Source organism: Rattus norvegicus, chromosome 4 (genome assembly GCF_036323735.1).
Source record: "Rattus norvegicus strain BN/NHsdMcwi chromosome 4, GRCr8, whole genome shotgun sequence".
NCBI lineage: Eukaryota > Metazoa > Chordata > Mammalia > Rodentia > Muridae > Rattus > Rattus norvegicus.
This window is the reverse complement of record NC_086022.1, coordinates 6534453-6548289: the sequence shown is the minus strand read 5'-3', so window position 1 is coordinate 6548289 and position 13837 is coordinate 6534453. Positions and strand designations below refer to the sequence as shown.

The 13837-nt window shown below is 52.4% G+C and overlaps 1 protein-coding gene across 1 annotated transcript; it reads right to left on the bottom strand.

The window, feature by feature from the left end:
* Positions 1–1685: 1685 nt before the first annotated feature.
* Mnx1 (motor neuron and pancreas homeobox 1) lies at positions 1686–6645 on the bottom strand. The gene is given in 3 exon segments (NM_001271274.1): positions 1686–2653; positions 3198–3358; positions 5918–6645. Coding segments are annotated over 3 exon segments (1212 nt in total). The 5' UTR covers positions 6609–6645; the 3' UTR covers positions 1686–2293.
* Positions 6646–13837: the final 7192 nt, after the last annotated feature.

The following is a 13837-nucleotide window of genomic DNA, read 5'->3' as shown; positions in this document are numbered from 1 at the left end:
AGAAATGGAACGGGGGTGTCCTTGTGGTTGTTTCCTCCTTCAGCGTTCGACTTGTCTTTGTTCCAGGGGGGCTTAAGCTGCGGATTACCCTGAGTTCCCAGCTAGGTTGTTACCTCTCCATACCAGGCTCAGGCTTCCCCTTTTCCGTTTACTCAATATTTAGGGCTCTAAGACTGACTGGAAAGCCATTCTCAGCGGGAAAGCAACCCTGTGAAGCAAGCCTATGAAGAGATTGTTGCCGGCCGAGCCTCGCCAATGTGTTAGAAATTAAAAGAGATATACGTTTTTTAAAAGAAGAAAAAAAGGTGACCCCTCTCCTCTGTGTGTGCCTCGCCCACTGCTCTCAGATTTTCCCGTTTTCTTTCCTCCTGTCCTTTATTTTCTCTGCCAGTTGTAAAGCCAGTGCGGATTCGCCCCAAAGCGTCTTTTGGATCCGAAAGCTGCTAGAATCCTGGTTGCGCGTTCTGCTCTCAGCAGCTGCTCTGCCTGGTTTCCAGACCCAAGCCCCGCCTAGGCCTGCTAGGACTTTAGGGAAGGGGCCGGAGGTGATAATGAGCTGCCAGGAGGATATTAATCTGGCTCGGCTCTGAGATGGAGGAGTGCCCCGCTGGCCCCGCTGGCCCGGCTGTAATCACCCAGATGAAACTCCAGGCTCCTCTGAACTCTCACCGACTGGGAGGGAGGAAGGGCAGAAGCAATGGTAGGAGGCTGCACGCCTTCACCCAGGTGTGGGAGACAAAGTGACCAACAGAAGGCAGACACGGGGTGGGGGGTGGACGACGACCACGTCTTCAGCTGGTCTCAGGCAGAGGCTTGCCACTAAGATAGCCAAGGAGAAATGGGAGCGGGCCACAAGCCAGACCCAACGGACTCTTGTCCTGTGACCAGAGTCAGGACTCAGAGGCCCAGCGGGCCTAGGGCTTGTCCCCGCATGTGTGCTGCACATGGTTGGGGGCTGAATGATTAATGGCGTTCGCTGCAGAGGTTTATTAACCTAGAGCCACTGCAGCCCTGGCATGGAGCATTCTTGCGGCCCGCCGCTGTCCTCTCAGAAGATATTTGTACAGATCCATCAAAATTGTTCCTGGCTAGCACAAGGGACATAGTGCCAGTGGAGAAGGCCAGGTCAAAAGAAGATGAGCTGCACGACGCCATTAAGCGCTTTTCCGGGAAATATGCTTGCTTAGCACCCACGATCGCTAGGACTCCAAATGCCACTAACACTTAGTCGCTAGCACCTTATTTTCTAAAACATTCGAATGCTATATCCCCATGCCAATGAAGCTGAAAGATCCAGCAAAGAAATGGGAAAGAAATGGTCCCAAATCACTCGGCTAACAGGGTTTAGGCACCCGGCTTGCTCGGCATCTGGCCTGGATGTTTTTTTAACAACATTTCACACCACGCCCCCACCGGCTGCTCTACCTTCAGCCACATTCGGCCTTGCCCCCCCCCCCTACGGAGGTGGCCCTGACACCCATTTGCCATTCTGATTTTTACTCTTTGCTGATAATCATGAAGTAGACATCACCCCACAACCAAAACAGTCAGACCTCACAAGGTTTGCGTTTTCTGGGTTGGCGATAAGCACAGCACTTGCTTAGCTTGCACAAGGCTCTGGGTTCAGTCCCCCTCCTTCCAAAATTAAAGGTTTTTCTTTTCACTCTCATCTAGTACAAAACCAGTTTATTTTACATTTCATCTCTATCCTGGGGAACGGGAAAGCTAAATAATAATTTAGCATGCATAAGTAGACGTTTCTTTCTTTATATATAAATACAATATACAAAAATACACTACCATTCTGAGATTTTGCAGCAATCTGAATGCTCATGACATAACACCCCACCCCATCCCACCCTATCCCATACATAGGCATAACACCTTTATTCAACCTGTGTTTTCAATTCTCAACAGAATGGTTGTCTCCAATGGCGGGTTCAAGTTTCTAGGTCACTTAACACTGTCATTTTTTCCCCTTTCTTTGATGAGAGAAGAGTCAGGCAGGAGCCACTCCTAGAAAGGGTAGATTCTTCTCACAAACACCTCTGGCCAACATGACCCGAAATTAAATGTAAAAGAACGAAAGTTCACATTGGAGCCCCTCTTTCATTCTCTCTTGCTGTCCTTCGAGGGTCCAAAAAGTATTCGCACTCCAGCCCACACCTGGATGCATACATAGTCCGGGGAGAGGCTGTCAGCCTGGCTGCAGGCCACTGGATGAAGTTTGAACCCCCGCAGCCCAGGTCCCAGGTCGCCATTTTGCACATTCCTGCTGCCGCCTTTGGGACAACTACTGGGGCAGAGGTTGGTGCCCGGGCCCTCCTGGCCTTGGGGGAGGCGAGTCGTCCTCAGATGAGCAATCGGATGAGGCAGCGTGGGCACCGACCCCATTGCTGTAGGGGAAGTGGTCTTCTTCATCATCCTCATCCTCATCTGGGTCACTGTCCCGCAAGTCCCGCAGGCGACGGCCGCTGGCCTTGTCCCCCGAAACTGGAGGTCCCAGCAGCTCCTCCTCCGTCTTCTCCTCAGTGCCGCCTTTGCCGGCGCCCCCGCCGCTGCCCTTCTGCTTCTCTGCCTCCTGCGCAGCCTGCTCTTTGGCCTTTTTGCTGCGTTTCCATTTCATTCGGCGGTTCTGGAACCAAATCTTCACCTGCAGGCACAATCTGGCGTGAGAAACCGGCCACCTGCATCCCCATCAATCCAGAGGGAGCAAGCACCCGGGACCCCTGCCCCTCGATCCACCCTCACCCTAGAAGGGGCTTCGCTACTTCGCTACTTCGCTAGAGGACTAAGAAGCTGACTGGGCAGCAGCTTCTCCACTCCTTTGCCTCCAAATCTGCCCTATTCAACAATGACATCATGGGTGTGGTGTCCCTAACTCCCCAGCTGGCCGCGTTTTATGCTCTCGGTCTACCGAGGCGCCAAGGCAGCTGGCAAGTCACTAAACTCTCAAGTCCGTACCTTTGTAGAAAAAGAACCTCCTTGAGGTGACCTGAGGGACGCCTCCAGAATACAGATTCTCAGCCTACTCCCCAACTTAACTGAATCAAACCTCCAAGCTCGTAAAGATATTGTGGGGCAACGAAGAACCTCACCCGCTGAAAATTAATACCCAACCTAAAGATAAAGAAGCTAAGGACTTAGTTCCCCAAATCAGCACCCGCCTTCCGCCTTCCGGTTCGTCGGGCGCGCACCTGGGTCTCGGTGAGCATGAGCGAGGTAGCCACCTCAAAACGCTTGGGTCGCGACAGGTACTTGTTGAGCTTGAACTGGTGTTCCAGCTCCAACAGCTGCTGGCTGGTGAAGGCCGTGCGAGGCCTTCGGCACTTCCCCAAGAGGTTCGATTGCGCCTGGGCTGTGGACGGAAAGGGCAAGAGGCCTCTGTAAGCGTGTCCACTGCAAGGGTCGGGATGGGAGTGGGGGTGGGAGGGTGTTCCTCCGTTCGCTGCCCTTTTCCCTCTGGTGGTCCAACCTCCAGCACCCACCCAACAGACGCTTCAGCATCAGTGCCTACCCCCCATGGCCCACAACTAAGACACCAAGTGGAAGCGGAGGGCTCATCTCGTTTGAGAGTCGTGATTAAAGAGGGCCTGTTGCCTGCGCGCCATGGCCACCTGAATGAACATTGGTAGGACTAGGGTTGGTCTAAAGGCTTGGGTTGCTGGGCAGCACCAGCAAACAAGAGCCCAAATCGCCCCACCTCAAGCTGGAGAAAAACCGATCCTCTTGGTTCTGCCACCACCTGCTTTAAGCAGAAGAGAAAAGGAGTTTGGGGGAAGGAGAAAGGGAAGGACAGGGCTGAAGCTAGAGTCTAAATAGGCATTCATCAGGGAGTCTCCGCCTCTGTCTTGACAAGCTCACTCCTAGTGCTAGGAGCAAAGGCTGAGCACTGGAAGCCTGTTGGGATGATTCTCATTACTCAAATTAAAGGCTGAGCTGTGAGTGGATCTGGCTTTCTGTGTGTTCCGGGAGATCTGTCCAGCTTTATTTACATAATTTCGCACGGTTACATCACAGAGAATTTTATGACCTCAAAATGAAACTTCCCTTGATTTCCCAGGAGTCCGAAGAGTGTTAGACAATAAAAGAAAGAAAGCAAAGGAAAGAAAGAGGCCAGCCCCTGGCTGGGATGAGCTCAGGCTCCCCTGGGATGGGTAATTTGCTTTATAGGAAGGTCCACGCCCCCTCTTTAGTTAAACAAGGCTACAAATTCCCAACTTGACAATACATTAGAACTCTAATTAAAATGCTGTCTTGGAAGGGATCATTTGGGAAATGCCATCCAATAGAAACAACCAATTAAAAAAAACCAAACTAGTTTTCCCAGGTGAGAGGGAAGTCCCAGGAACAGAACACCTCTGGCCACCTTCTGCTGCATTCCTTAGGGTCCCTTTTCTAATGTAGATCTGGCCATACTGTAAGTGCAGACACCATGAGACATCATGGGTTGGGTGTGCTGGCAAAGGGGTCCCACTTGCGTGGATTTTGAGTGATCATGGGCTCCACAAAAATATCCCTTCTCTCCCAGAGACTACTTTTGTAGCCAGGAAACCCAGAGCCGGTAGAGGCCTGCTGTTGACCACTGGCCAGCTCTTCTCTGGACCACTATGCCTCTCAGGCCTGAAAAGTGCAGCCATAGTGGACATCCGTACGTACATAGCTCTCCATCTGAAACCTGGGTTCCTCAGCCAGGCTCCAGTCCTGCCCAGGACTTAGTGGATAGGAATGATTTCAGAGATGTCTGAGCTGCAGCACAACTGAGGTTTATGGGAGTCTCTCCTCTTTGCTGAGATCAACAAGGCTGGCCTTCTTGGAGCCAAGCTGGGAAAAACCTGGGTGGCTGCGAGCAAACAAGTGTGCAGGCTGAGATTCTCTCACCACCATGCTACTTCTGCAGTTCTCTGTTTAGTTACAACCACCAATTCCAGCAGAGGAATCTGAATTCTGGCAAGTGTTTATTTCTGTGTTCTTTTTTGCTTTTTTCCCCTCCAGTGCCTGCATCTCCCCAGTCTAAACAAACCCACTGAGACGGAAACAATGGGGTCTCTTTGTTTGGGTGTCGGGCGGCTGACAGGAGAAAGCCACATACATCCTCTCTTCCATCCCGAAGGGAAAGGCAACGTGCCCCGTCCGCGTGGGGTACAGAACAGGACAGAGTTACGGAGCCTGACACAGACGCCGGTGTGCCAGGGAAGTCTGAAATGGCCCTGCAAGGTTGTCCCTTTTGAGTGACAGAGAGGATGCAGAAGGCTGGACCTTCCTTATCTTCACCTTGGACAGGAACTCCCTAAGGGCTTGGGCACCTGGAGTTCCCAGCCAGGCGCTTTCTATTTACAGTCCCCGCGACCCTATATTCAAAACAGACATTGTATGGAGGGACCCCCACTCCACCCTTAACACACACACACACACACACACACACACACACACACACACACACACACACACACGCAAACGCCTTGCCCTTCAGAGGAAGGCAGAGTCCATACAAGGGCCAGGGAAGAGCTACTTCTGGACCCAATGATGTGTCTATTCTTAGCCTAAAATGAACCCCTGACCAAGTCCATGTTCCGGTTTCAGCGACCCCCAAAACCTGCCCCAATCGAGGCCTTCTTTGGCTAGCCTTCACGTGCACTTCCTTCTCCAGCTTGCAGGTTAATCATTAGATTTCAGGCTCACACCTCCAACCTCCCCTGCCCGTTAAGAGAGAAAGAGAAGGCAAGGCCTGCTCGTGGCCATCTTAATAATTCTCTGTTCCTTTCACTCTGTGCGGCCCACGGGAAGCCTCACAGGCCCAGGAATGAGCCACCGCGGCTTCGCTGCGCTTCCACAGCTCTCTGGGAGGTGAGGGCAAAAGGAAGAGGGTGCGAGAGAAGAGGATGCGCATCAGGACTGGTGCGGCGCGGGTACTCACAGCTGAAGTCCGGCATCTTGGGCAGGATCATGCCCGCAGTAGACGCGCGCAGCCACTGGTCCAGTTGAAAGGTGCCGGCACCCAGCTTGATGGGGTCGGCAGGGTGAGCAGGGTGCGCGCCCTGCACCTGAGGATACGAGTAGGAAAGCGCCGGGTGCTGGCCAGCTAGCGCGGCCGCTGCAGCTGCTGCCGAGTAACTGTAGACCGGGTGTCCGTAGAGAGCTGCCTGTGCCGGGAGGCCCGCGCCGCCCTGTGCGCCCCCGGGGTGCAGCCCCAGTGCCAGGCCCCCGGCTGCGGCGGCAGCCGCGGCAGCAGCGGCGGCGGCGGCGGCACCAGGGTGCGCGTGGTGGTGTGGAGTGCCCGGCCCACCCGCCGCGCCGCCGCCTCCCCCGGCGCCTAGAAATCCAGGCTTGGGCAGCAGCGCGCAGTGTGCAGTCAGCAAGCGCGGAGGCGACGGGCTCTCAGCCCTCAGTCTATCACCGGGTGCTGCGGTGGCCTCCGAGGACGCGGGACTGCAGCTGCGGCTCGCCCCGCTACTGGTTCCCCCGCCACCGCTACCGCCGCGGCCGGGACCAGATGGTGTAGCGGCGAGGGAAGTGACCAAGGCCAGAGGCGCGCTCTGCGTGGAGGCGGCTCGCGGGGGATCCACCGCCAGCAAGGCGTCGATGCGGAAATTTTTGGATTTTTCCATCGGCTCGTTTGGAGCTGACGATCAGGGCCCAAGGGTGGGCGATGCGTTCGTGTGCGGGCTTGTAGAGACTGAGCGTGGCGGTGGCCAGCCTTGGGGCCGGTATTGTTACTGCGATTATTTGCCAATAATCAAAGTCGCAGCCGGAAACTCAGCCGAGAGCGACCATGGTCCAGGCGCCTCCTCCTTGCGGTCCTCGTGGGGACCGCGCTCCACTCACTGGTATAAACTTCCACGCGAGCGCTCCTGCGAGTTTGGGTTGGGGAGGCCGGATCTCTGCTCTCAAGCACTCAAGCGACCGCATCCAGGCCACTGGCGCCTTGATGGGGACCCGCGCCCCTCCGCACACTTGAAGCTCAGCGCGATCTGGGATTGGCGCGCTCAGCGGGGGCCCGAGGCGGGGTGTCTGCCAGACGATTGGCCGAGGGGCGCACCTGTCACGGTCCAGTTAGCCTGCCGCCCCGCCCCTTCGCCCCCAGGTCCTAAGCAGCGGGTGGTGAACAGCGGAGGTGGCAGGAGGAGGCAGGTTGGAGAGTTTGGAGGCTGAACACAGCTTGCTGCTTTTTTGCTGCTGAGAGGGTGGTGAGCGCCAGTAACCCTGGGTCCCAGTGAGTGTCCCCCGAGTCCCTTTGACACCTTGTTCCTCCAGAGGCCGACGCCTTATCTTCCTCCAACTACTCGTGCTCCCTTGCGGGAGTTGTGGAATATTCTGCACTGAGGAACTAGGTAGGTCCTCATCCCTGAAGCCCACTAGGTGCCCAAACGTGGACCCTGAGCTTTAGCACACTGAAGACTGTTCAGTTTCGCAAAAGCTCTGGCGTTCCTGAGTATTGATCCCTTCAAGGTGGTTTGCGTCCCTGTCATCAACCCTCAACCCTCAGCAGGTCGAACCTTCTTATCTGCCCCTCCCCCAAAAGTATCCTGAGCCGCAAATGTTTGTAGGGTTTCGGTGTGCATAAATACGGTAATAGAGTTTGACGCAAATCTTCAGAGGAGAGAGAGAGGGGGGGGGGGAGAGAGAGAGAGAGAGAGAGAGAGAGAGAGAGAGAGAGAGAGAGAGAGAGAGAGAGAGAGAGCAGTTTTCCAACTCTGAGAGACGCACATCGACTTGAAAGTGGTTCGCACAGGTGCCACTGAGCCGGACCTATGTTACGACCAAGGTCTATTGGAACCTTGCCTTGTGGGAGTGTTGGGAAAAGGCTTTGCGAGAATTGGCCCAGGCTGCACCCTCAGACTGAGCCAGTCCGCAGGCAAAGGGAGCCACCGTCAGGCTCTCGCCTCCTCCAGCCGGCGGTGTTCTGGAAAATCAAGAGAAGGCTTCCCACTGAGAAAGGTATTAGAGTGTGAATCCAGTCCTCACCCTGCACACACATCAAGTATTTACAGTAAAAGCGCTTCCAGGGGCTTTTTAAAAAATGTAACGAATCAGTAAGTAGGTTGGGAGATTAAGTGGTCACTAATAGGACCTTCTCGCCAGCTCCATTCTCGGGCTTCCCCAAAGGGGAAAGTAAGGGGGAGTTCCAGGTCTCTGAAGCTTGGTTTCTTAACCAGGTGAGAGGTTAACAAAAGATCGGAAATGGGCCAGGGAGGGACTGGAGACCCGCGTTCGGTGAATTTAAAAGTAGCAGGCAAAACTGTTTGAAGAGAGATTGCGGCGTGAGGGGATGGAGATAAATATAAGGACTATACTTTTCCCCTCGAGACCGAGCGGGGAGCCCCCTTGGAGTAAAAGTTACACAGCCTTACAAAGGCCTACAGCTGGTCGGACAAAAGTACAGACACAAAGGTGTCTTAGGTCCTTAGGTGCTGTCTCTTTGGAGTGATTAAAATGCAGCTCTGCCTCTAAGTGGGTTCCATGAGTACCTACTATGTTTCATGTACTTTCTATAAGTGTCATTCTAAATCTTTGCTAGAATGGTTTTATCATTTATATCTTATGGAACACAGGTTCACAGTCTGACTTCCAGGGCCACACAGGTCCAACTGTCCATAGAGCTTCTCAACTGTATTTGCCCTAGTTCTTAATACCACCTGACTCTGTGGACAAGATGCATCACATAGAAGAACTGGGATTCCCTCCCACTTCTCCTACCTTGGAAGCCCACCCCCCAGGATGCAGTCTTGACCCCACTGCATTTACAAGAAGCTTGGGTTTAAGGACCATGGGTCTTTTCCAAATGAGAGTCCCAAAGAAGAAAGAGAACCTAACCTTGGTGGTGTAAGCCCTTAATCTCAGCACTCAGGAGGCAAAGGTAGGTAGATCGCTGTGAGTTCCAGCCTGGTCTACAGAGCCAGTTCCAGGACAACAACCAAAAAAGCTACACAAAGAAACCCTGTTTTGAAACAACAACAAAACAAACAAACAAAGGAGGAGGAGGAAGAGGAGGAGGAGGAGGAGGAGGAGGAGGAGGAGGAGGAGGAGGAGGAAGAGGAGGAGGAGGGGGATGGCTGCAGATGAGATTGTCCTGGGGTGGACCTCAGTGGACCAGAATCCTCTCTAAACTACACAACCAGGGTTGTTTTTGGTGATGATACAGTGTTAGGTCTACTGAGTTTAGGCACAGATTTCCTTAGTAAGTCATCCTAATAAAGGAAGGAATTCATTGCCTGTTTATTGTGTAGGGAATGTGATCCAAAAGCCTCTAAATCCTTTTCAAACCCTTCCACTTTGTCTGGAGTTTGAGAATCCACCAAGTCCTATCCCACTCACCAGGCCCCACCACCTGTGGGCGGAGTGAGGCTATATGGAAGGCCCCTTCAGTGAAGGGGAAACTATGCATACTGGACTTGATGGATATATTTTTTGTCTGACAAAGTAGGGGGTTGAGCAAAACAGTGAAGTCAAAGGGTTTGAATATGATTCTGCATCTGTTGAGCATAAATTAATGCACATGTGAGGTGCCTAGTAACTTGTATCCAGAGAGGTGGGAGTTGGGAGAGAGACTGGGAGTTATCTGAAACTGGGATCTTTGTGTGTTTTACAATGTGTGAAGTGAGCATGCTGGGTCTCTTCCTGTTCTCAATGTCTATTGACCCAGCCCAGCTGGCTTTGGAGCAGCCTAGGACTGAGCTGGGGGCTTACTAGGGGGTCCTGAGAGATCAAAGGTCTGGTCCCAGAAGCATTCCCAATCGTGTACCTCCAGGTAGCTTCCTTCTCCAGCAGCCCCAGGAGCCAAATGAGGCTCTTAGAGAGGAAGAAATCTCCTACCCAAAAGAGGCTGGAACTTAAGGCCTGGTATACATTTAATCAGTTGGCTCCCCCTCATTTTCTCTCTGTGTCTAGCCAGAATCTCTCTTTTGGGTCTTGCATTAAGTTACTGAATATAACTTGCAATTGAGCCTCCTGTCATTATTGAGAAAGGTGTGTTGATTTATGTAAACAACCACAAGGACATAAGATGTTGGGGTGGGGGGAGCAGTGGTTCCATAGTTCAGTGCTTAAAAGTAAGTACAGCAGGCTGGAGAGATGGCTCAGTGGTTAAGAGCACTGACTGCTTTTCCAGAGGTCCTGAGTTCAATTCCCAGCATCCACATGGTGGCTCACAACCATCTGTCATGGGTTCTGATGCCCTCTCTGTGTGTCTGAGGACAGCTACCATGTGCTCATATACATAAAAGAGAGTAAGTAAGGCTCTTGCAGAGGACCCAAGTTGGGTTCCCACCACCCACTCACACTCATGACCTCCTGAAATTCCAGCTCCAGGAAATTGGACTCCCTCTTATGGCCTCCTTGGGTACCTGCATTCCCATAAATAGATACAAACATACACATAATTAAAACATAAAAACTACAACATTTACACCCAGAATTATATATACAAGAACTCAGGTGAAGACATACATGTACCCATGTTCATAGACGTCAGGCCAGCATTGCTTCTTTTACTGATCACTTACAAATGCTTCCCTTTCTGCACAGCAGGTACAATATACAATAGCCATTAACAAAAAAGACTAACAGCCTGTAGGGTGGCTGAGAGACTAGTGGAAGGCAGCATTCCCTGTGCCTCCCTCCACACACCTGCCATATGTCTGGCTGTTTCCAGAACTAAAACAAGCAACCCCTGCCCCCAGCAGCCTCATGGAGAAAGGTTCATAAAGATTGACTTCTCAGCCCTGTTGAATTTCCATGAGAGTTAACTCATATAAACATTTTAAGGCTTCCCTTCAGGAAAATGGGGCTGGAGAATGTAGTGAGACCAGTGAGGGCCAGGACACAAGCCCACAGTGGTGGTGGTGGTGGTGGTGGTGGTGGTGGTGGTGGTGGTGGTGGTGGTGGTATTTTCCCAGGCTGTATAAGTAGCTCAGGAGAAGGACACACAGACTCCAATGGAGAGCCTGGGGTCACAGGAAGGTGAGATCAGGAGAAGGGATAACATCTGATGAGTTCCCCCCCCAACTCATCACAGCCCCTCAGAGCCCAAAAGTACCATTAACTCCTTTATCGCCACCCTTTGATCTGCACCCTCTTCTTAGACCTCCATCCCCAGGCCAGCTTTTAAAGGGTGGTTTGCAAAGGTGGCTCAGAAGGCAGAAGACCCAGTGTTCCAACCTGAGGTAAAATGCTCTTGCCAAGAAAACTACTAGCCAGCCCTTTTCTTTGCCAGGCCTTCCTCTGCCTCTCTCAGCACACTTGGATTTCCTGCCACCACTTTTAGAAAGAATACTCCGCCCTCCCTACTGCCTGCCCCCCCCCCCACCGGCCCTTGGCCAGCTTCACTCACTGCCCTTCCCCACTGGCCCCATTCTGCCCTGCAAATCAATCAATCAATCAATCAATCAATCAATCAATCAATCAATCCAGCCCAAACCTGGGCTGTACAGAGAGAAAAAGAGTAAGATATAAACCTGAAAAACCTTAGCAGCATACCAGTATTCTATGTTTGAAAACTCACTCAAGGTTTTGGGTTTTTTGTTTGTTTTGCTGTGTAGAACACAGACAAGAGTTTGAGCTCAGCCCTGCACTGGGTTCTTTCTGACCCAGGAAGCCAAACACATTTTCAATTTCTCTTACCCATCCTAGAGGGCATGGATGTAGATCATAAAAAGAAACAAGGCTAAGAGAGGTCACCTCCGTTCTTTTAATCAGCTAAGGGTGTGTGTGTGTGTGTGTGTGTGTGTGTGTGTAACCGCACCCTCAGAAGAAATGGAAGACTTCTCAGGAAACCTGTGCTTTTGTTCCAAGATCTTACTTCATTTTACTGCAAATTCATTGTGTTGGAGCTTCCTATCATTGTTAGGACAAAGGACAGGAGCTCCAAATGGGCTGCACAGCCTTCTCCCCACCTCCACGTCTATCCACCACCAGCAGGGCTCACATCTGTTCTGAAGTGCAGAGCAACTTCTTGATAACCCAGCTTCTCATCGCCAGGGTGATGCATGTTTATGAATCAAAGCCTGGCTTTGGAAAGGCTCTGGCTGTTGTTTGCCCCTGATCTGGCGGAAGGAGATGGTTACACTGCTGGACACTAGCAATATTGAAGCCCCAGAAACAAAGTTTACAAACACCTGGAAACAAGGCAATTTGAGCTTTAAAAATACAAAACAAAACAAAACAAAAGCAACAAAAAGTGTCTGCCTAGCCTGAACTCCACCACTGACCTATGTGATGCTGGCATGGATCACACATGAAGGGAAGAAACCCAGATACACAAACACAGATGTTGCCTGGGAACATTTTAATGCCTCGGTGAGTGAATTTTTTAGTGTGTTCTGACTTGAAATTATGGCGAATCAGGGTGTACTAATGCCCAAGTCTACAGCAGATAATGGCAGGAAGTGCTGGCTAATTGGTCTATTCACTACTTGCTGAGGTAGCAGAAGCTAAGGCCGCAGGAGGCAGAGTGAGGACAAGGAGAAGGGGCGGGGATGCTGAGCCAACTTCTGTGCCGCATCCCAGAGCTGGGAGGTGGGGGGGTGACAGGTGGGAGTTGCGTTTATTTCTCGGAACAGGCTCCTACATCTAGGATCAGGCTCCCCGCAACCTGCCAAAGCCTCGTACCACAGGAGATAGGGGTGGGGGTGCTGCGCCTTTGCCAGAAGGACCCAGCTGGGTCACTCCAGAAGCTCTTCCCAAGAGTTGTTCTTAGGGTAACGATCTCACAACCTTGTGGAAGGAAACATACCTACCCTCTACTCTACAGATGGACAAACCAAGGCTCCAAGATGTCTAGGCTCTTTGCTTAAGAAGCACAGAACAAAGTTCCCAGGGCTCTGGCTTTGATTTCTGCAGTAGGTTTGGTTCACTACACGTGGGTTAGTGCATTGGCTGTTAGAATCTTCGTGTTTCCTAATCACTATAGGTCCTCCCCACCACCCCAGTACCCTGCTGGTCTGGCCCATAACAGCCATATCAGAGATGTCATCTTTGCCTTTGGTGTTCTTAGGCCCTCTTGGGGAGGGTGTCCTTTCTCTTTCCTTTCCACAACTGTTCTTGCAGACTAGCAGGGAGGGAGAAAGACCCACCTTCTCCCCTACCCTTCCTAGAGTCTCTGGGGCCCTGTGCTGCCGGCAAGATAATTTGGCTAATGAACTCGTTAAAGGGCCCCTGGTGACCCGCCCTGGCCTCCCCTTGGCCCATCTGGGAAATTCCACTGAAAGGCTGAGAGGCTTTGCAGCTCCACTGCCGTCTGTCACTGCAGGAGGCCCAAAGTGGTGACTCTAGGCCCCTTACATTAAAATAATTACCCAATGGAACAGGTGGCCAACTCTCTACCCCCGACGCATCTGGCTGGGCCTGGAACTGCTGCCACCAAGGAAAGAGAAAGGCCCGCCCAGGGGAGGGCAGGTCAGGCTGGAGCCTAGGAGGACCTCCGCAGGCCCGTGGATTTCTGGACACCCGCCAACTGTGTGACCAAGACCTTGGGAGAAAAAGGCTGGTTATGCCGCCACCCACGGTCTCTGTATGCTGGAGACAGAACCGAACCTCGAACTCTTTTCTGACTCCGAGGTTGGTACGCGTCCCGGTGGTTGAGCTTCACACTAGGGGCTCTAGGGAGAGCATCCGGGCTGGAAACTGAAGACAGGAAGCTCAGGTAGCATGTCGGAGCCATGTGTCCACTTGCGTGTGTACACTTGAGTGAGCACGCACTGAGAGCTTGGGCGCATGTATGCATGTGTGTGCAAAGTGGCTCCTTGTTCACGCGTAGAGAATTGAGGGAGTCCCCTACAGTGTAGCTAAAAGGAACAGCACGGAGCTCTGGCGGCGTGCGGCCAAGCCTATTGCCAAAAAC